Genomic DNA, 24,155 nt, shown 5'->3' with positions numbered 1-24,155 from the left:
AGCACTTCGTCTTATGTTAAAGGAAATGATAAGGTGAGTTCGATTTGGTTTTGTGGGGACTATGTGTAAAAGCGACTCGGGATATGTGAGAGTCCGTAGTGGACGGCTCCAGAAATTTCGATCACCTGGGGCTCTTCAACGTGCACTGACTTTGAACAGTACACATGAACCTTGTTCTGCATCAAGAAGTGGCTGCCGCAACCACGATTCAACCGGTGTGCTTGCAATCAGCAGCAGAGCGCGCTAACCACACAGCCACCGTGGTGAGCGGAAATGACGAGCAATGACCGATTACAGGTTTTTTTCGAGCAAAGCATCAGGGCTTTTATGAAAAGAAAAATCGTTAAGCTTTTCCCAATGGCCAATGAGTAACTAAATTGTGTACCAGATGATGTGCGCGGCTTCTTGATGGGAGGCTCACGTGCATTTCGGTTTAAGACCGTATTCATTGTTTGCCATTTATTTTAAAGTTGCTGCAAGCCTGGGTAACTTTGAATTCATAATATGCATACTTTGGCTTTTTCTTTAGCTCATAAGTCTGCTCAACAGACTGCTGTGTTTGAAGATTGGTATCGAAGTATTGGTATCAGAGTGGAGGGTTTGAAGTTTTTTAATTAAAGGTTTTCTTTTTTTTATGCTTGTGGGCAATGACGTCATCATTAGGATGTTGTGTGGATGAGATAACTTCGTTTTACATTTTATATTAGCACATGAGTCATTTACATATATTTCTATGGACGATGAAAGCACGTCAAAACCATACCTGATGGATCAGATAGCAGTTTCACTGCTAACCAATCAGTCTTGGTTAGCTTTACATATGGTGTATGTTTACTTGTTGATACCTGTTTTGTTTGAAAGTTGAAGTGGTTTAACCGAAAATATCACTACGAACAAACGTAGGATATCCTCAGTTGGCAGAAATGTTCACATGATATGCATGGTCAATCATAGTCCGATCATATCTACAGATATGCATCTAGCAGGTACTACGCTTCGCAACCGTAATCAAATGGTTAGAAAATATATCCAAGAAAGCATTTCGAGCATTCGGACATGCGGCAAAAGTGATTATTTTCATCTAAAAGTTTTATGTCGATGTCTCACATTAAAAGGACATTTTTTTTTTTGATGTGCCAAATTATTTAGACGGAACCTAAGCAAAAAAAAAATCTTATTGGCAATAAAGAGGGGTGACAGACAAAGCTTATAATTACTTTGGTGCTCTTATTTGGGCACTGTCCCGGTTTTCGGTCATAGGAAAAAAGTTGGCGTTCTTAAACATGCACTGACATCACACAGTCCGCGGGCGCCTTGCATTTGACCTCCATGGAAACACGGCCGCCACGGCCAGGATCGAACCCACGTATTTAGGATAGGCAGCAGCGCGCCCACCACTGCACCACCTCAGAGGAGCATAGAGACTACAAATTGCAACCCAAACTCACTACTAATTTGTAACTGAAAGACTATGTCATTTCCTCCCTCGTAAGCTGACGTCGGCGGAAATCGCAACATCATCATGATACCCAGACGACCGATTGCATTATTCGGGCAAGTATATAGGAATGTAAAATAAGTTTTTCGCTTTTTTTTCCGTACCTTGCTTCTGTCATGAAAATAACAAAACATGAATTCTCCCCGCAATGGTGGTGAAGTGATGCGGCGACGAATCCGCGGCAGCTACTTTCCGGTGGAGGCTGAAAGAAAGGCGCCTGTGTGCTGTGCGATGTCAGTGCACCTTAAAGAACCCTCGATAGTCGAAATTTTCGGAGCCCTCCACTACGGCGTCTCTCATAGTCTTAATCACTTTGGGACGTTAAGCTTCGTAAACCAAACCAAGAAAATGAATTCTGGAGGCGTCGGGAGTATGTGAAGTTCACCCATTGTGTTTTCCACACTTCTCGTACTGAAGTAGATTACTGTTAAAAAGTGACCACGAAAACATTAATCTGTTTCGTCTCCATCTAAAAGAGGCCGCCACGGCTGTGATCTGACCCGCGTAGTCGGGATAAGCAGTGGGGCGCCCTAACCGCTGTGCCACCACGATGAGGCTGGGAGCCAAATAATTTCAATACGAACTCACTCCTATGTGGCAGTAAAGCGAGAAGGAAAATTTTAAGGGACATTAAGCAGCGTCTTTAGGAGCATGATGCATCAGCGTCATTGGCTCCCGTTTGAGGTTCCCCTCACAAACCCTCGGGCTATCAGTGGTCATAGCTACTCAGGTGATGAGCAGCAAACAGCACGTGTGTTAGCAGTCCATCCATGAACCTATTTATCAAAAAAGACGGCATATCTGAACATGTAAACTCACCTCTTTTGGATCGTTTTAACCTTTTTACAAAGTCTTCGCCATTTTTATTTACCTAACCGCATTCCCATTTTCCATCCTTCACCTGCATCTTGTTGCTTTCATTTTCTCACGTCGCTCTTCCCATAGGCATCTTTCCTTGCTGAAACGTGTATAGCTTTTAAGATTTTATCGCTTTTATTCGGCCCTTTACACCGCCTCTAACATTGACTCAACTTGCCTAGAGACTAATGTGTGTGCACCTGTCGAATAAACTTCAGCTGTATAAATTATCGCCTGTGTTGTTCGTTCCTCTTTTCGTCCTGTTTTTGCGCTGTTCCCCTTTTTTAGCAATCTTAAAACAACTAGCCCGCAACAACACCCTCGCGAAAAGATGCCGCCACGGCCGGGATCTAAAGCTAACCACTGAGCCACAGCGGGAGTGTTGGGAACAAATTAATTTCAACCCAAACACACTCCTTGTAGCAGGCGAGAAGGAAAAATTTAAGAAACACTCAAGCACCGCCGTTAGGAGCATGATGCATCAGCGTTTTTGCGGATCCATTTTCTTGTACAGTGTCGTCCACTTCTAGCTGTAACACAGTCACTGCTTTCAAAGCAACAATGCGTCCGACGGAGGCGCGTATTGAAGCAAAGCGGCACATGCATGGAGGGACTTAGAGGCGGTGTTTCGCATGGCATGCCACTTGGCTTCATTACTTAGCCGCGTCGGACGCAATGGTGTTCTGAAAGCAGTGACAGTGCTGTAGCTAGAAGGAGATGAGCCTGTACGTACACCTTGCTACACACATGTTTACTAGTCGCTTAATATATACCTCTACTATCTCACGCATGCTCGTCAGAACACGGTTGTAAGCTACCACGTTAGGTGAAAAACACTTAATCTATGTACAAATCCTTACTTTTACCAAGGCTTACGAACCTGGGTGCGTGGCCTCTGGGTAGCGTTCCTCACTGGGGATACTAGGGCCCCGATTCCGATTCCCATCTCTTCCTTCGCGAAGCTGCTGCCAACTCGGCCACGTCACGCGGACGCACGACGTCACACGAGCTGTCGACCAGTCAGCGCGGAACCATGTCACCTGCCGGCCGCCACCTGCCAGAGCATGCTAGGAACTTTTTGATCACAACTCTATCGCGTCAGTAATGTGTGGGTTCTACTAAAGGCCAGTAATGTGTGGGTGTTTGATTTAAGGGCTTTCACACCTATATTTCAGGACAAATACTAGGAGTTTCTGAACGCATCTTTTTTTTTATATATTGCATACCTGACCTTAATAATATGTATGCAGATCTTCCCTGTTTTTTTTTTTTCTTTTGCTCTTTGTTTTCAAAAATACAGCCGCCTGGGTTTCTATGCCAGTCTGAATTGTTGTCAGCGCTGGAAAAACTTCAGAAGTAAAATTTTGCCACCAATCGGGAGCACGCATCGTTTCTATCAAAATGTTCATAAGTATATAATATTCCACAGCTGCGTCTCAAGTATTTCAAAACGAAGCGCACTGTTTTTTATGGCAGTTTTAATCACACAGTACGATCGCAGTTAAAACATTAAAAGCGAAATTTGGCCACGCATGAGAAGCTCGAACTATTCTCGTCAGTATGTGCATAACGTATCTTACAATAATACACAGTTGCCTCAGAATTCACACTTGTTCCAGAGAAGTGAACTTGGACGTCCCAAAGCAACTCAGATAGGCTACGAGTGAAAGTTTCCGGATAGTTTGACCACTTGGAGTTGTTTAACGTGCGCCGACATCGCACAGTGCACGGCTGTCTTGAGTTTAGCCACCATCGAAACGTGGTCGCAGCTGTCGGGATCACACCTGGTCCTCCCGGCTCAGTATTCGTGTGTCCTACCACTGAACCTCTGCGCTGGGGCTAAAGCCAAATCATGTAATGCCAGAAAGATGATGAAATCCGTAGAAAACCAGACAGGCAGGGTTCAGACTTAAGGCAGTTGATTCGACTACCATTAGTTTGTCTAGCTGTTCTCAATCGATAACCGCCACCTCTTTTTCTTCTTCAATAATGACGCCTTGACAATCAGCGCATTGTTATCAGGCGTCTGGTGGTTGCGTGCGAATACAGCTGAGTGTCCCGTTTCAAGTAGGCCAACATCCTTAGTATTCAGCCTGGCCTTATGAGCTTTGGGTATGAATTATTTGTCTGTTATGATTTGAGTTATCAAGTCTTCGAGAAGAAGCATGTGGTCGTATTCTGTTCTCCAGAATTTGGACGCGACGGGCAATATCAGCATCAGAGCTGGCGATGGGGCAATAAATTTTTGTTAACCTGTATAGCTCAGTTGGTAGAGTGATCGTCCCGGAAAAGTGGAGGTCTCGGGTTCAAATTTGTTTTTCACTATGGAGTTTCTAAGAAAGCTATGTAGCTTTCCTTTGTAGTCGTATGGCTGCGCTTGCATGGACATCTGTGAGTAATTACCCCGTTATTACAACCTGCGTGAACTCTGAAGGAACCTCAGCTGTTTTCAATAGCGAGGTGCTCGGCAGCCCGCCCTTTTTTCATTTCCAAGTATACATTTTTTTTCTTTTGAGGGTAAGTGGCTGTTGTGTTAATAGTTTTACCCGTTCAGTAGCTCTCCCAAAGCAATCCTAAAGTAGCGGCTGTCCAGCATTAGGTACAAGTGAGCCCGAGTCACTTCTCTTTTCCACAAGAATTGGAGAGTGCAGTTCTGGGCAAGAGACGTTTTGGGTGTTGTTTTATTAATTTTATTGTTTACTGTTATGAATATAAATATTGTTTATATTGTATTTGTTTTATTTTCGGCTGTTGGCCGCACGTGAAGAAATTTTCTCAATGCGACCCGCATAGCATTCTGAGTTTGAGACACCTGTAGATACACGAACAACGTGTATAGGACTGCCTGAAGTGGCGGCCCTGAGGTGAATGAATCTGGATGCATTCAGTCATGCATCGTGGATTCTCGGCTCTCTGATTGCGTCATATGGCCTCTATGACGACATTTAATTTTCTTTCTGTGCAGCCGCACTTCTCTTACCAGTGAGCATAGACTGAGCAAATGGACACTTGGTCCTCTTTTAAGCTTAGTCACAGCTTATTAGGAATAGATGGTTTGCCGTAATAAAAAAAAAACGAAAAGCCTTGAAACAAGTTGATGGTCAATTAAGTGCTTATAAGGCCAACTCCCCAAGACTCCAAAGAAAGAAAAAAGTTGCCTCGACACATAAGTTTCAATGAGAGCACCGCAGAATGGTCGCGTAGGTTTCCAGTGAGGGCACCACACAATGGTCGCAAAAATTACATGCATCGCCTGTACTTTTTTCTTGACCAATGCAGCACCTGCGTTACGTAAGTGAACTTCAGAACCAGCAAGACGCTGCAAACTTGTGCTCGCACAAACGCAGGTAGCTTCCTACGCATTCATGCCAGGGTTCGGCGCCTAAAGGAGGAGGTTTCAAAATACCAGTAGACACCACTTTTGTGATATTCCATGCCAGGTGCCCCCAAATACAGTAAAGCTTCAGAGTCTTACCGGGTGCCCCCAAAAAATATGTTTTTGTGCAAAAGGGACTTATCCAAAAACAAACTTTGATTGCTCAAAGTTAACGGTCGGCCCAGAATTGCCTAAAAAAACTGCAGTCTCAAGCAAAATCTTGACCACACTCTTTATATCACAACACAAGAAGGCTACGTCATTAGTTCAAGCCAAAACCTTATTTCACATCAAGATTACGAGAAACCGTGAATTTATATGTGTTTGATGCAGCTAAAACGCCTGCAGATATAAAGCGAATAACAAAGGCGACAGCGGGCAGCCCTGCCGGAAAGATGTAGGTTTGCTAAGCTTTCGATAAGTCTTGCAGTAGGCGTTTTATAACATAGCCATGTGCCATTATACTACGAATCTTGAATGTCGGTACTTTCCAAGATTGTAAATAAAATATGGTAACAGGCATTATCAAAATATTTTGCCTGATCATTATGAATAAAGGCCATTGCGCTAACCTTGTCTGGTACCTACTTCAACGCCAAATGTGATAATGGATATGGCTTTAGATACTACGGTCTCTGATTCCGCACACTTGGTGGGACCCTAATAAACCTATGCTATATGCTAGAGACAGCAAAAAATGACCTTAGCAAATATCCTCTAGGTCATGTTGCGTAAAGACATTACCACAGCTTTAAATGGTCCTCAACCGATTTGCGGCTGTGCTTTTCGGGAATATGTTGACCCAGTATGGAACATAGAACGCAAAAGCGCCACATAAGCAGCGCTGTAAAATTCCAATAAGGCAGGTGCTAGACATGGTGTAAACGTTATATAGAACTCACTATTTAGGCTTTTTATGCCAGGAGGTGTAGAGTAGACATTGACGATTTGACTTGTCTAAAGTAGTAGACCCTGCAATGACTGCACGCTGCTCATATTTAAGTAGGAAAGGCTGCCGTGAAACGGCTGAAATCCGAACCAAAAATCTCATTACTACTGCCCGCAAAAAGCCACATATTACAGCCAAAGAAAGCGCCAGCGTATCCTTTCCATATCAAATTTCTAAAGCCTCCTTGGAGATGTCAGCCTAGCTTGGCAAGATGGCTACTCTCATTAGCGAACTTCCGCGCCGGCCACCTAATCAAGACGCCCTGATATTTTTCTGCGCTAAATTGTTTCATCTATGCTTTGATATTGTTCATGTCATGAACGTACAACACAGGGGCAGTTCTTCCCAGCTCGTGCTTTTGATTCCGTGTTCGCGGCCTAATTAGGACACCTTGATATTGTTCTGCGCTAAGTTGCTGCATCTGGGCTATAATATTGCTTATGTCTCCAATTAAGGTACAATCCCGAGGAATTGTTTCCAGCTTATACAGTTCATTAAGGATGCGTCCCAATTCAAGAAAGTGAACGTACATCAGAAATGTGATCCATGATGTTGCTTTAATAGACAAATACTTAGCTTCTTTGTAAACAGATCAAAGTTTTGAAAAATCCAGTAGCGTTCATTCAGTGTGATAGTTTATAGGACATATGCAACCGCTTCATACAGCAGAGTTAGCAGCCACCGCGTTTTGCAGCAACACTTAGTTAAAATTAAGACCGCTAATTGCCACAACTTAATAGCCCTACAAAGTAACTGTACTACTTAGCTCTACTATAGTATTGACTGATTATGATTGATCGGTTGATGTCTGACCTGCTGGTCGATCAAGACAGTTCTGCGGTCGCATTCATGCGTGGGGCTTGGTGTCCTAAATATGCACACTGGTTATGACAGACGCCATAGTAGAGGGCTCCGAAATATGTTTGGACTACCTGAGGTCCTTGAAAGTGCCCTGACATCTCACAGTATACGGGCGTTTTTGTACTTCGCCTCCATCGACATGCGGCCGCCGCTGACGGAATTCTATCCCGCAAGCTTGAGCTGAACAACTGAAAGCCACAGCCGCTATGCGAAAGTGGCTGATCAAGCCAGTTCTCTAAGTTTCGATATTTTGCTAGATTATTTATTCGACAAACACATCGAAATTCGGATCAGGACAAAAAATTTGTTCTGATACGAATTTTTCTTACTATGAAGTTTCTGAGAAAGGTGTATAGCTTTCCTTTGCAGCCGTATGGCTGCGCTTGGTGCGGATGTCAATGAGTAATTGCACCCTAGAGTATTCGGCTCGGCGCATCCAGACAGTGTGCACAATATACTGGGACGGCGGTGCTCATTCAAGGCGCTTTGGAAAGCCAGCTACGAACTTATCGGTTTAGGCTAAAGCTGTATAATTAAATGCATTCCTTCTCTCTCTATATCCGTAAGGTGAACTGGTAAAGCTGCCTAGGACTTTAACACATGGTTAATGTGGGTTCGGAAACCATGGTTGAGAAGAAGGCTAGTGTGCCGGTCGGCGAGTTGCCACAGGCAAAAGAGGATTGCACATTATGTCCCTTGACATCTGCTTGTAGAAGCTAGCGCGTGCGAAAAGGGCACATTCGATACAACAGCAAGTTGGGTTGGTTAATAAAAAAAAATAAACCCGATGGCAAATACGCGCAATCAGTAAAAGAGCACAGGATGACGCTGATGTCCTGTGTTGCCTTACTCTGTCCCCGTCATTTACGCTGGTTTTGTTCTTTCAAAAGATGTACATGGAGATCCTAATTGCCGCTTTTTGTTTCTCGTGGGCTCTGACCTCAGTCACAATCTTACTGCATAGAATGTTCCTGAAATGTATAACATCTATGTTAAAAATATCGCAGTGTCATTAATACATACAATCAAATTGGGCATGCTTGCTGCAAAACAAAAACAGGCAATCGTTCCATGAACGAAATAAGTTTCGCGTACGGACACAAGTCACGGGCAGATATCGCGACGCATGCAGTACTTGTAATTAGACGCCAGGGATCAATCGGCTGTCCGTTTTCTCTTTAATATTTATTGTTGCCTTCGTCTTCTGGTGCGCTTATGTCTATTGTATGCAAATGGCGAGTGCTCCACAGACGGCGATTAAAGATGCTGAGCAATGGTGACAGGTGACTAAAGCAAGAACGGGGCAGGAAGTAACTTTTCACATTCAGAAAAAGAAAATCGGCGTTGCAGAAAGTTACCTGTTGTCCATGTGCACTGCTTCAGCGAGGATCCAGATAACCACAATGCACACTGCTACATTTTGTCCCATGACCTCTTTCCGGCTGTCGTTGTCAACCTAGCCCCGTCTACCGTTTTGAAAGTCCGCGCCATTTGAGGTCAGCCGACATATAAAAGAACACAACTTAGTGTTACTTCATTAGCCGCATTATTTCTGAGAACTCTTTATCTGCTGTAGTAATTTTCTTTGGTTGTATTCCGAAAGGCGTTGAATGTAGCTACAGTTCTTTGGTGCCAAATACATTTAACGCACTAAACTCTAGAGGCAGGTTGTCGTTCGGATTGTAAGGATCGTACTACTTCCTTCAGGGCACCCTCAAAGGGAAATCCAGACTGGTTACAAAAAGGCTGTATTTTTATTCGGGTCTGCACGAACGACCTACACTATAGCAAGGCTAGACTACTTTGGCACTTGAATACTCAACAGATGCTCGCATACATGATTTCCTTTCAAAGAGTACCGCTGAGTAGAACAGGCTGCCGAATGAGGTAGGCAAACTTTCCATTGTTTCCGATTTCTGATGTTAGTGCGTTTTTCACTTTTATTTTACGCGGAGTGCCAATATGCTTCTCCCTTTTCTTTGTATGCGGTACTAGGTGTTTTGTACAGCCTCGTCCACTTCTAGCTATTACATGGTCACTGCTTTCAAAACGCCATTACGTCTGAATCGTCCGCACAGTAAAGCTAACTGGCAGTCTATGTGAAGCGGCACTTCCGGGTCTCTGTGTTCTTGCATCGCTTTGCATCGATATGCACCTGGGTTGGATGTAATGTTGCTTTGAAAGCGGTGACCGTGTTATAGCTAGAAGTGGATGACCCTGTACATAGCATTAAAAAGTTTTGCTATTTTAATTTCAACCGAGTGTTTTTACTCCCACCCTGGCTTTCCAGAGGGTAGCCAGCAGCTTTGACTGAATGTTTTTTAAAAGTGCTGTGCTCACTGAACTATACAGCCCGGTCATTGAAAATTGGTGAAACAGTCTTTTACTCGTTTCCCTTCTTCAGATCGTGTTGGAGACAAACCGAATAGACCCACAAAGAACTCCAGGAAAGTAAATAACGCGGTTGCAAAATGCTGTAACGCAATACAACAGGTATTCAGTTTACATGGTTGAAAAACTTGGCAATAAAAAAAAAACTCCAAGCCAGGATAGCTACACCATACATGCATGCGATGGCGGGCTGCAGGTGGGGAGTGCGCAGCTTCAATGGTAAGCGTGCCCCCTCCCCATTCTCCCTCCACTTCTCTTCTTGGCCAGGGTTGTCCGAGAGGCTACAGAGGTGAACGTGGACATGCGCATCGGGGTGCATACCGGCAACGTGCTCTGCGGCGTTCTGGGCCTGCGCAAATGGCAGTACGACGTGTGGTCTGATGACGTCACCTTGGCCAACCACATGGAATCAGGAGGCGTGCCTGGGTAAGTCTGAACTCTTTTCGTTTTCTTTCGAAAATGCAGATCTGTCGCGGATTACGATCGTACATTCTGTTGTTGCTACTCTGAAGCCGTATTAAACAGTTCCCCAGGCTCCTGCAATGCATCGCTCACTGCACGAAGCCGCATGCCCGTATGCAAGCATATGACAATATTTTTGTTTTTAAAGCACTCGGGCCATGTTTTTGTGTGCGCGGGCAATAATCTCAGCTCATTTATATATTGTGCAGTTTTTCTATTACATGCTGCTGTTGTCACTGTTTTGATCTGTCAACCTACGTAATCCTCCAGCATTTTTCAGAAGACCTAATAAACTAATCAAGGGCTGGACTGTTCTATCGCGGATTATTGGACAAATTATAGGCCACGAAAAAACTGCCACCCTACTTCTAAAAAAAAGAAAGAGACATTTGTATAACTGGAACTGTTTATAGGCATCAAATGATGCTTTATTTCTCGAAAATATAAATTATGAATCAGTATACGACCAAAGATTTAGCAACCGTTGTAGTGTGCAGCTTAGATATAAAACAAGCGGTGCAGAAGCAGTTTGGAATTAGAAAACCTCTTTTTTTTTAATGCTTGCTACCATAGCATCATTAAGCATATTGACTAAGAAAATTCTTCTGCACTTCTCTCTTTCACTCTGGCTCCACCGGGGGTAGAGGGGGCGCAGTGGTTACAGCGCTCGAGTACTGTTCCCAAGGACGCGGGATCAAATACCGGCCTCGGGGACCGCTTTTCGGTGGAGGCGAAAAGCAAAGTGCCCGTGTGCTGTGCGATGCCAGTGCACGTTAAAGAACCCCAGGTGGTAGAAATTTCCGGAGTCTCCACTGCCGCGTCTCTCACAGCCTGAGTTGCTTTGGGACGTAAAACCCCACAAACCAAGCCAAAACAATAGCTTTCACTGTTCCAGCCAAAGCACATGTTAGAAGCCGTAACGAGTTCCGATATTGCGGATCTCCGGTGTAATGGGGCGTGGAGCTCCAGACGGTGTGGTCATATATCACCGGGCAATATTTAATACCGGTACGGCAACGTTGCCTAACGTAAGCCATTAGGGGTAAGGACATCTGAAGATCCTGATATGTGTAGATTATCCCTTCTGGCATATACTCGAAATAGCATGCAATAGATTTTATTTGACCTAAACACACAACCAATATTTTTGCATTTATTATTATAGAAGCTTTCAAATTTATTAAATGTGATTTGTCTGATTTCACCAAACATGGCTGCATGAATATGTGCTGTTCACCTTCTGTCGGAATTTAGTTTACGGTTACACCGTAGTAATAACTTGACGCCCTAAGTGCCTTGTAGCGAGTTTTCAACTTGATACTATCTATCATCTCGTCGCATATCATATTGAATCTAACATTTTAAGTAAATCGACCATCAGGTTATAACAGCAATATCCATTTTGAAGATGAGTTTATTCGGGCTGAGGGCCCTATCACGTTGGTAATCTGTTAAGAAAGTAAACATTTCAGAAGAAGAAACTTAAATACGTATGACGCTCACTGCTACGAGGCTTATACAAAACATTAGCGTTTAATCTAACTAAATCATTAACACTGTCAGTGGATTGTCTGCTGCAGGGAAGAGGTGCGTAAAATTTTCGACTAGAGCTTTGGTGCAGCGCGCGCTGTTACCCATTCTGCATGTTGACGTCCTCTATATTCGTGCGCGGATACTCTTTACATATTTACGCTGCCGCGGCGGCAACGTGGTCAGGGCGCTCGACTGCTAACACCGAGGACGCTTGTTTCACCCTGGCCTCGGCGGCTGCGTTTCCATGGAGGCGGAACGTAAGGCGCCTGAGTGTTGTGCGGACACCATTACATCATCTATCACACGATTACCAACTCAGCCAATCCCCTAACACTTCAGGCTGAACTTCCCATGCCAAGACTAACAAATAACTTTTATCGTTCATACGTGCAAGGTTATCACTTTCACATGCACGAACGCTGTTTCTAACTTATAATTACTTAATTAAGGATTCTGTTCTATACCAGCCTTCATTTTATAAGGTTTTAGGCATTAATTTCACTCGAAACTTCCACTGATACTTGCACACTCTACCACTAGTTCCAGCAAACCATCAAGGACACTTGGGTACTTTCGACTAAATTTGAGTGAGTCTTCGCTTATGTCCGAAATCTATCCTATTAACCATTAATCTGTCCAAAGATGGAATTGGCTTCTCCTGTATGGTCACTCTACCAAAATGGCTGAGGTCTGACCTTGCTAAACCTAGCTAGGCGAAGCAAAAGCGTGGACTGTGCTTAAATCTGCTTCAGAGCGGAAATGGCGAAAGCCACTTTGCAGAACTGTTTTCATTAACTGCATCGTCATTGTCATCGATGCTCTCATCACCATCACTACATCTACTTTCATAGTTATCAACTAAATGCACCGTGATTCTCATCGCTACTATTATTACGCTAGACAAGGAGAATTACGATGTTTCCCATGAGCGCGGCGTAGAGTAGTGGTTTGCGCGCTTGGCTGGTGATCGGAGAGATAGTGCCTCGATTACCGGTGGACGCGTACTTTTCCCTAAAGCCGCATTTTGTCTTCTGGCTTTTTAAATGACAATTGTTAGCCCACGCTAACCTTAGCCCGAGGTGGCGTAGTGAATTTCGCTTCAAAAATATCTGACCTGCTAACTAGACCCTGCACAGAATTCAACCGCTTGTTTCAAATCAAGGAAATACAAACAGAACTCTAGCACGCTAGTTAAACAAGCCGTTTCATTTAGTCATCAGAAATTCGCCGACAAATGCCCTTTTATATAAATTTCAGAAATACGTACATAGCCCGAGATCATGCCCATTTCCGCTTAAGTTCTTCGCGCATATCGTCGCGGGTGCACAGTAGTCTCAGCTTTAGACGCGTTTCTGGCACGACGCTGGCTTCAATTTATCTTCGGTCCCCCGTGCCGTTTCATTCCGGAAAAGTCTGCTTAAAACATCTTGTTTGGCTAGTTGGTTTGCATCTAGTGCCTATATAATCTGGTTCAAGGCACTAATATGCGGTTGTTAGTCAGCGCTTGTGTTTTCGTTCTCACCGTCTTGTCCATCGCTCCTTGACAAGGTTGCTTCGATTGTTGTCTGAGCATGTAACGTTATTTCGTTGCGAAAGCAACACTACGCCAGCCAGCTCGGCTCGTCGCGTATGCTCGTATGCCGTAGCCACAAATGGCACGAGCTGCCAAATTGTGTCTTTCATTTCACGTGGAAAGGTTACGTCAGAATCAGCCTGCTAGGACCCTGGTATTCACGTTACCCCTATATGCCCCTAAGGCACGTTCATGCGGCTTGGTTAAAGCGGTGCTTTATATGTGGGCTGGTAGTCTACGCTATCGCGTCATAACCTTAAAGGTGGAGCTTAAGTGTCCTCCATATTTAGATGTAATAAACGCCTTTACCCCCACCACCTAAAACGCCGGTGAAATTTGATACGTTCAACGGAACGCTGGTTGTGTTCGATGCAACGCTCGGTCGCCCGCAGCCAGGCAGACCCAACGAAACCATTAGGAGACGGTGTGCAGCAGAAGAAACGGATGAAGGAGCGCGCTGCAAGTCTCGAGAAAAGAAGGAAGAGAGCTTTGGCCGGTTTAATCGTTGAGCCTGAAGACGTCGAAGGTGGTCGGCGCACAGACTTTTCGAGTGCGAGTCGGCCACGGGAAAGTCTCACCGCCGCTTCACGAACAACTCCTTTAGAAGTGTGCGTTCTGTGTGCGACCGGCTGCGGCATAAAAATTATCTGACACCTGTGAGTGAACTTAAGTATCCGACTCTTCATTTGGCCAAAAGCGTAGCCAATGCAGCCGTTGCTTTCGCAATTCAACTAGGGTTAACCAGAGCTAAACCACAGCCAACGGTATTTTTTGTTTTTGCTTTTAAAGTTTGTGCTGATTCCTCAAATTTTCCCTTCCATGAGTTTTTCTTATGCATTTCATGTATTTTTTTTTGCTTTTATGACACTGAGTTTTGCCAATTCCTGTAGTTCGTTATGAGCTTTTAGTGTTTATGTGCCTTCTTACGCAAAGTTTCGTCTTTGAAGCCTATAAAGTACATTGAATAAATGCCACAAAACTCCAGGAGGTCGGTATTGATTTGGAGCCCTTCACTCTGACGTAGGGAAGGAAAGCGTAGCAGGGGGCGGCAGAAAGTTAGGTGGGCGGATGAGATTAAGAAGTTCGCAGGGGTCAAGTGGATGCAGCTAGCACAGAACCGGTTTAAGTGGAGAAATATGGGAGAGGCCTTCGCCCTGCAGTGGGTATAATCAGGCTGATGATGATGATGATGATGATGATGATGATGACTCTGACGTACCTCTTACCCCCTGTCCTTTGAGAACGTTAAACACGTTATACCATACCATACCATACCCCATACCATACCATACCATACTCTGACGTACCTCTTACCCCCTGTCCTTTGAGAACGTTAAACACGTTATACCATACCATACCATACCCCATACCATACCATACCATACCATACCATACCATACCATACCCCCCCCCATGCCATACCCCATACCATACCACACCCCATACCATACCTTATCATACCATACCATACCATACCATACCATACCTTATCATACCATACCATACCATACCATACCATACCATACCATACCATACCATACCATACCATACCATACCATACCATACCATACCATACTTCTTCAATGATGCAGTAATAATTTACGTGATTTAAGACCTGCACGCATAATCAGTGAGGGGATATATCCACCAGATGCATAAGTGAACTAATGGAAAAGCATTCTCTTCGAATTCAGCAGACAGCGAGTTTCAGTCTCAGTACTATACTTGTAACCAACCAGTGCTTTCGATGGGGGCACGAGGGCCCATAATCCCAATATTTGGCCTTAACAGGAAACTAACGGCTGAAAAACACGACTTCCGGTCTTTCAGACCGAATCGTACGAAAACGTAACGTTAGAACCAGAGCAGCTCATAAGCTTCACAGATGTACAAAGTTCACGTGCGCAAACGTGACATGTCACGCAGCTTACCCGCATGTCGTTTGAAACCTTTATAGTTACACGTACGCAAGCACGTCGCGTCTTCATTCTAGCGCAAAAAGCGGACGACTTCTCGTGGCTTTGCAGCGGAAGCTAGCAGGAAAACGAAGAAGACACGCGTTTGTCACCACGCCTTGGCGTGTATTGTTCAGATTAGGGGTGGGTAAAGTGTAGGGTTAGATGAATGAGGCAACCCACTCTCCAGGGGGCGGGGACAGAAACATGTCGCCTTCCCTTTTCTGCCCAATGTTCGCTATAGAGAAGGTGCTGTAGCCAATCTAGTGTCGCATGTCGCGAGACGATGGCTTTGATGACGACAAACGTGTCTTCGTCACGCTTAACATGCTTAACAGCTGAAAAGTCACCCTTTTATTTAAAAAACAAAAGCTTTTTGTTACTTGAAACTGTATGCGAGAGTAAGATTGAGCAAATTGAAGGCGACTATAACAGTTTAAAAAACGATTTCGCGTCGAGCGGTTAGCGGCGAGGCTGTTATCACTGTGGAGCGGGGGTGGAGAGCGCCGCCATGTGGTCAGCACAATGTGTGTACGCCAGAAAGGCGAATACCTTAACGCAAAATTCGAATCTCACGTACGTGTGTGTGATTCACGCAGACCTTTCACGTTCTGCATATGCGTACTGGTCACCCGTAAGAGATCTACATACGTGAAGCGCCGACATACGTGGAACAAAAATTGGCTCATAATTAGCCATGCTTGGAATGGTAATTAAAGCATGAGTACAACTCTTGCACTCCCTGTTCGGAAAATATTAGCATATTATTTATTGCAATACTAAGGTCTAAATTAGCTGCGCTGTCCACCAAATCTGTCTGGGTAGTCATCATTAATATTTTCAGGGAATGCACTGTGCCAGTAGGCAATGCATGACATTAGGGATATCGCAGCGACATTTTCTTGGAAGTATTGTGACACTGAATTCTGCACGAAATAAGTTATGTAATTGTTATTGCACGTTACGTTAGGTTCGCTCTGAGAACATTTTTCAGAATTTCCGTACTGTTATCGTTTTTTCTTTTTTGAGCTTTTTTTGGGCTGGAAATCTGAAGAAAAGAAATACAGGTGTCGCCATCGGCGGCTGATTACGCAAGTGAATTGCGCTCATCAACAACGAATTTCGGTTGCCATTTCAAGACTGTATATGGTGCACCGCCGTTCACTTCAAAACAGCGGCAAATCATTCTCGCTGTGGATGTCACCATTTAACATTGATTGGAGGGAAAATTTTCGACCTCAATTTTGTCAGCCATAAATGCCACGTTTTATTGGTGTACAAACGTCTACAAATCCGAAAGGAACAAGATAATTGATTTCTACCGAGAACACTAATTGAATAGAGTTTTCCCCAGTGCTTTTTTAACGATATGTGCTTGTATACGTACTATCTCTGTACCTATTATTCACCAACTGACGCAACCGCGTCGCGCTTACTTTTGTTGAATGCTCGTTGCGGAATTAAGCAAACCAGTGCACAGGTACTGTTAAGTGTATTTCCATGTCCGCTCACATAAATTTTGTTATCACACACGTTCTGGCGTTCTGACGTCATAACGTTTCAGCTACTTCGGGAAACAAGTTTTTTTTTTTTAAGGCACACTGCTTTGAAGGAGCGCGTGCAGTATGCGGGTATGGCTGCATTGGGTGAAAAAACTGCATTTGTTTTTTCTTTGTCCATAGTGCTGCCTACGCTCGCTATGGTGCCACCATCCTCAACGTCGTCGCGATGTGAAAGTGTGCGTCTTTTGAAAGCCTTTGCGCAAAGCCAGGAAATACTGGCTGCAGTGGCATGATATTGCCGGCAGCCTTTTTCTTTTTGGTTTATCAATGCCCAAAAGAAGGTACCGGGGCCGTTATTTTCGTGGCTATTCACATTTCGGCTCTTTCTTTAGTTTTTGTCAGCTTTAGTTTAGTTCCCAGAGCCGGCGACTTACCTTGCTTCAACCCTGACCACATGTGTCAGTAATAAATAGCAATAAAAGAGCCAGCTGATGACCGAGTCGTAATATATACAGGACATAGGACAGCCTAACCAATGCAGCAGCAGAAAATATCAGACTTTTTTAACACTGACTCATATCAGCTGGCACGGCAGAAAATCAGGCGGTAGGTGTCGTCGTACCATTGATAAGCAAGCAAGTTTGGAGACCCTCAGGCCATAGCCCTTTGTCGTCGTCGTGGCACGTGGACAGCGCAACGAGCCCGGCGCGGCGTCCCGCGGACGAAAGAACGGAGCGGTCTGCCGGAGGGCGGCTCCAGCCGGCGCGCGTTTGGAGGCCCAGCTGATGGGCCGGGCGCGAGGCTCATCGGAGATCTGGCCGGATTTCTGACACCCTAATCCTCTTAGCTGAGACTTTCTCTGCCCGCTCGCTTTTGTTCTTGCTCCTTGGCGGGACGTACGCGTTGGAAATGAATAGAGCGCCTCGCTCGTTCATTCCCACACGTTTCTCTTTTTCTATGCATCACCCACAATACCCTTTCACATTTCAGACCCGATACCGCCATAGAAGTCTATAAAGAGGCGTTTTCTCTGTCTTTCTCATTTCTTTGAGCAAAGAATACTTAACCTTGCGGTCATTTTCGTCTTTCGTCATCTCCCAGTTCGCCCTAGGGGTCTTCTCTACAAACTTTACCACCGATAAGCTGCTGCTGCTGCTGCTACTGCTTGCCCGAAAAGGCATTTTCGAAGTCAAAAGTACACGCCAAGTCAGAAATGCTGTCACCAGGTATTCACGGCGCACTGCATGCATCTTTGTTCTTCCGTTGTTTTTTTCTCGTGCCACATCTTCTCACAAAATCATTTTATTGCTTCCTTGGACTAAGCGTCGCCCTTAAACCAGAATGGCCCTCACGTAGCACATAGAAGCGTAAGATGAATTCTGCCTAGAGAAATAAAACGGAAGAAAAAACAGGTGACATTGAGCAGGTTTCTTGCAGTTTTGGTGCGTTCCCACATTCGTTTCATGCGCTCTTCAATAGGTCGCCCACGGTGTGTGGGCGACAGCCATCCTACCTGGAGATCCAAAGCGCCAAAAAAAAAAAAAAAAAACTGCGGTGCCAGCTGCTAGAGCAGGCGGTACCAAGTAAGTTACTTTTTGTGGGCATCTTCGAAATCAGCCTGTGGACAGAAGCTTGAACATTGAAGGTGAAAGACAACATGACAGCTGACCACAGAGCAAAGAAAAATAAAAATCCCTCTGTGCGCCAAGCACACAAAGAGAATGCATTGCGTTTGGTCTGTGGGGTTTTAACGTCCCAAAGCGTCTCAGGCTGTGAGAGTCGCTGTAGTGGAGGGCTCCGGAAGTTTCGACCACCTGGGGTCCTTTAACGTGCACTGACATCACACAGCACACGGACGCGATCCGTTTCGCCTCCATCGAAACGCAGCCGCCGCGGCGGGGATTCGATCGCTTCCTTGGGCACAGTGGTTGAGCGCCGTAACCACTCCGCCACACCGGTGGGGCGAGCATGCGTTAATGTGCATATCACCATATTTGCTGTAGATGTTCTCTTTCACACTATTTCGTCTTTTGAGTACATATTCACGAATGCGCCCCTAACGTAGCATGTAGACGGACATGGGTAACGTCGAACAACAGCACACCCCACGAACGTATGCGGTGCTTCGTTAGCTTAGGTCCCGCTTTTTAGGGCTGGAGCTCTACTTCTCCGATGCCAAACTTGAAGGTCAGGTCATTCCCAAAAACGACATTCTAGCGCAGGAGCGGAAGTGTGGCTGTGAAGTCATACCATGCGATTCGCCGTGCCCCTTCGCTGCAGCTGCAGCTGTGGAGTGGGAAGCCGGATGCACTCGCTCGCCTTGCAACGGCTTGAACTATTTGACTCGCCGCTCGCTTCGCAGTCGCGCTGAACCCTGTGACTCGCCGTTCGCCCGATAAAACCGCAAAATGTGTCCTTGACGTTTGCAGAAAGCCATGAAGGAGTCGCGCCCTGTAGCTAGTGCTTCGACTGCGTGTCGTAGACGCCCGGTTGAATCTGATTATTTTTATGATCTAGAACGTCGACAGGAGTTGCCAAGTGATATAACAAGAAAATGAGTTCAGGTTGCAACCGAAATGGAGATCACGGAGCACAAGACAGTCTTCTCTTCAATCATGCAACAAAGTCAAGTCACAGAAATGCACTAAAATTAAACTCGAGCAAACTGTGTCTGATAATGCTGCATCGAGTTTCCTCTCTGTAAACTAAGGTTAGCTGGGCTCCACCACAGCCATTTTTACTTGCAACTAGAAAGATCATTTGCCCTATTCATCACATAAATGTTTTAGCACTGGGCTTTTCTCTCCTCACTTACAACGAAGAAATGCGCGCTACAGAAGTGATGTACAGGGGGGTCAAAAGTTCCCACGCCGCAGGTTTTGCTAATGGTCAGCATATTCTGACACGTGTGATCCCATTAAAACTGTAAATTATCTCAGAGGTAAGAATAATGCTACCCTCCGCATGCATTTCGAGACTTGGGGCCGTCGTAGCTGCCTGACTATACTGTTCAGAAGCAGACTCGGTGGCCTGGGAACTTTTGACCCCCCCTGTACCTCACTATTAGTCAAAGATAATGCATAAAAAGTAACAACTGAATGTCTAGCGACTGTTTCCACAGTAGTTGGGCGCGAAGAGGGCATACAGTCTATGTATTAGCATCACCTTAATCTGTTACTCTCTCTTTGTAGGCTTCGGCTGTTCTGTAAAATATATCAACGGTATAGCCAGCTTGAACGATGAGTCATCAGCCGAAACGAGAAGCTGTGGCCATAGGTTAGGAAGGGTGCTTAACGCAGTCTGATCAAATGTCATTGCAGGTGGCGATGGCAAATGATAGAGTACCCTCACTATATCTAAGGTCACAAAGTAGTGACGGCAGTCCAGGAGTAACAACTACAACGAAATGTTTTGTTAATTAACTCGTTAGTCGGCTTACATACCCCCATAAAGAACTAACCATTAAACTTGCAGACAGTGATAGCATCAAGCGTGCTCTGCGTCGTCGAACTGCAGAAGCTCGAGGATCCCGGTCACGCTCCATTTAAGGGTGACAAGGTAACACCGAGACGAAGCGGCAAGGGTAACTAGAACTTAACCAGCCAAAAGACGAGACACAGCAAAGAGGAGGACAGGACAAGGCTGGACTAGCAACCGATATACCGCACGCATTAATGAATGCCAGTTCATCATTATCAACAGTGATGCAGTCTTGCACACACCTTAAAAGTCCGTCCTGCGGCAAAGAATAATATAAGTCCTCCACATCAATGCTCATTGCAGAGCACCTACCCGGATTTCTGTCCATTAAAAATTCTAGCACCTTAGAAGAACTCGGAATCAAAAATGGGTCCTTAATTTTAAGTATGAACCTATACCAACTTGCCCAGTCGTCAACCTTGTTGGGTAACTAGAACATTCGGGAATAATGTAGAAGCAGTAAAGCGGGTCTGCGGTCTGCTGTAATTCGAGATAAATCTCGGTGCATCCTGCGTCACTAACTGATGAAGCTGCGTCCCGGTGGCATTGAGCGTGAACAAACAACAGATATCCGGGCAACAAGCACATCTTCCACATGGCGTCCTGTCATGGAGCTAGAGGCACCTCTGTTTCTGCGGACTAGAAGGACAAGCGAGAGCAACTGAATATGAATCGTTTCAGCATTGCCGTCTGTCATGAATCGCCTTCATCGGTGGCTCGTTTAGTGTCTGATCGACTGTTATTTGCGGGCTGGGCATTCGAAGTAAATATAAGAACGAAAATCAGCATGCTAAACTTTCTCATCAATACCACTATGAGCTCTGACAAAAAGAAGATAAAAATAGTGCAAATGTAGTCATCTGGCACTGGATACAAACAATCACTTAAGCGAGCAAGGAGCGATGTTCGACCCATTTTTTTAGGTAATTCAGGAAGCACACCTTCATTTGAACTAAATAAAAAAGTTGGGAGGACGCTTCAGCTTCGCCTGATGAGTAGACGCAATAACACCTTTAATCTCGCCGTTTCGTTTCACGATTTCGTTAAGGTTTTTTGCTTTAAACAATTATTTTTTAAAATTGGTGTAACCGTAACATCAGTGCATATCCTAATACATCTTAGTAAGTCATGCCCGTCATAACGCGATCATTATAAGTGTTCCTATAACACGCTTGTTACCACCGATTCATGCTGCTCTTGAAGAGCCGTCTTGCTAGCTATTGCATGTTTTGATGCTTGATATTTTGATATTTATAATGATGGAGGAATGCTGGGGTATGGCTGGCTTTTATTATGCAGCCCAGTGATTTGAGGTGGCGCTGTTTGTATTCTCCTTTTTAGTTTTTCAGTGCGATGTTAAAAAACAGAATGGCCCTTCGTGGTCTACGCGCTGCGTGCCCGCCTGTTACGCAGAGGGCCTGGGTTCGTATTTCGATTGAGACAAGTTTATTTCATTGATTTGCATATTTGTTCCAACACGTTTTTTGAATTTCGGTCCTCAATTCTCTTTTTAGGCGACGATTTTTCGGCTGACAAGCCCTATATTCGCTTTCGCACAAAATAATCGCATGCTAGTTAAGCGCATAGTCACCCAGTAACTACGGAGCTGGATGGACACTAATGTATTAATGCGCCAGAGAATCCCTGATTCTGTAGATTGCTGAGAGGTAGTATCAAAAACTGTATACTGAAGTCTCCATTATGCAAAACCAACTAGCCAGCCACTAGGTATTAAGCAGAATTATTGATGTTTAAAATGAAAAAAAAAAAAAACAGACATTCGTGTTAGTGAATTTGGCATTTTCGTCTTTTCAGTAGTCTGGCAAGTTAAACTTTAACCAAGGTTTCATTCTTAATATATGGATTTACTTGCTTCTCGGTTGGCAAAACACATCACATCATATCACTTTCTTTCCTTCAAGACTCCAGTTTGGGAGTATTACATAAGAGATGGGTATACGTATAACCATATTATGTGCAAAATAAACCTATTATTAGTTAAATATGGCAGTTATACAATTAAAAAATGTGGATGGCACATAGGATAGGATAGGATAGGAAATACGTTAGTTTCTCTAGGAAGGTCTTGTGCTAGTTGCAGAAGAGGTCCATCTTCCGTCTTCTCACAGGGTCGAGATGATTTCAGCAATGTCGTATGGAAGATCATTCCAGTCTACGGCTGAGCGAGGAAAGAATGATGTTGCAAACGTTGTAGCATGAGATTGTGGATAGACAACTTACAGAGGAGGGCCAATGCGGGGTAAAATGCGTGCAGGAGGCCTGATGTAGGGCGGAATTCGAAGTGAGCTGCAAAGAAACTTCTGGAACAAACACATACTGGTGATTCGACGACGACATGCAAGATTTATTAGACCGGACTTAGCTTTTAAAGATGGAATACTGGCATTGCATGAATAGCAGGAATGAATGAATCAAGCGGCTCGCTTCTGTAGGTATACAAGTGATGGTTTAAGATATATTTCGTTCAATCTGCAGATGGGGGATGCATATTCTAGTTTTGTTCGTACTAGTGATTTGTATGCGAGATGTTTTACGTCTGGTGGTGCGTGGCGCAAGTGCTGTCTTAAGAAACCAAGAGATCTGTTAGCTGATGTTAGGATGTTTGTGACATGCGCATTACAGGTTAGATATTTGCACAGGGTTACGCTCAAGTATTTATAGGATTCGGTTAGTTCTACTCCAAAGCCTGAGATTAAGTACGAGAAAACAATGGTGCTGCGTTTGCGGTGGAACGACACGTGCTTGCATTTAGCTGGTTTAAGTTCCATTAGTCGTTGGCTGCATCAGTCTTGTGCGCAGTTTGTCATTTTGAAGAGCTAGCTGATCAGATGTGTTAGTTATCCGTGTGGTAGAAGACGCATTCATCGGCATACATGTGGATTGTAGAGGTAGCATGCGAAGGCGAGTCGTTTATGTGTATCAAAAATAAAATAGGGCCGAACACAGACTCTTGGTTAACTGATGTTACTGGAAGAGAATGAGAGGATTAGTTGTTAGCATAGAAAACTGATTGCGGTGTGCTAAAAATGCTTTTGTCCTTTCTAGTACATTAGAGTGTAAATTTAAACTCGTAAGTTTTAGTAAACATAGTATGAAATGAAGGGGTATTTGGAAGCATTATTAACACCGCTTGGGAACAAACTCGTTGGGTGATGAGACGCGGATAATGATCAACTTCCTGCTATTCGGAAGGTTTTAACTGCAAACAGTTATTATGATTGTTGTAGGTAAAATCCGACAAAGCTTCTTGCTGTCAAACGTTAGACTGGAATCACGTGGAAAATAAACAGGATGAGAAAGCTTTCTAAAAGACGTTTTTTTCGTATTTTCATCCAAAGGAGATGCCATTACAGGAAATCATCGGAATGCACAAGTGGTACTAGAATTCTGCAGTGACTAACGAAACCCGACCCATACGTCGCTTGAGCTTGGCTTTGCTGAAAACAAGGACGCGTTCTCAACGGTGAACTACAATAGGCTATGATAATTGCAGTCCGTCCACTGTGAGATAATAAAGCGGACCATGCATTATGACCGCAGTTTCGCGCAATTATACTCAGAATATAAATATAACTGGTCTTTTAGATAAAAATAGGTTCGAAAACTGTGCCGGATGTATGTTTCTTAGCTGAAGTGGAACATTGTTTCATATAATCTGGCGATTTCCAAGTCTGCAACTTACTTCACTTAGTTGAG

General features: G+C 44.5%; 1 protein-coding gene across 1 annotated transcript in view; it reads left to right on the top strand.

The window, feature by feature from the left end:
• Positions 1–24,155, top strand: part of Ac76E (adenylate cyclase type 2 Ac76E) — a 586,427-nt gene that overhangs the window by 489,729 nt on the left and 72,543 nt on the right. The window contains exon 8 of the mRNA XM_084588246.1: positions 10,201–10,359. Within this exon, the coding sequence (XP_084444372.1) occupies positions 10,201–10,359 (159 nt within the window). The remainder of the gene's footprint in view (positions 1–10,200; positions 10,360–24,155) is intronic.

Source organism: Amblyomma maculatum, chromosome 1 (assembly GCF_055883805.1).
Source record: "Amblyomma maculatum isolate TAMU_Amacu chromosome 1, ASM5588380v1, whole genome shotgun sequence".
Classification (NCBI taxonomy): domain Eukaryota; kingdom Metazoa; phylum Arthropoda; class Arachnida; order Ixodida; family Ixodidae; genus Amblyomma; species Amblyomma maculatum.
This window is presented reverse-complemented; position numbering and strand designations above follow the sequence as displayed.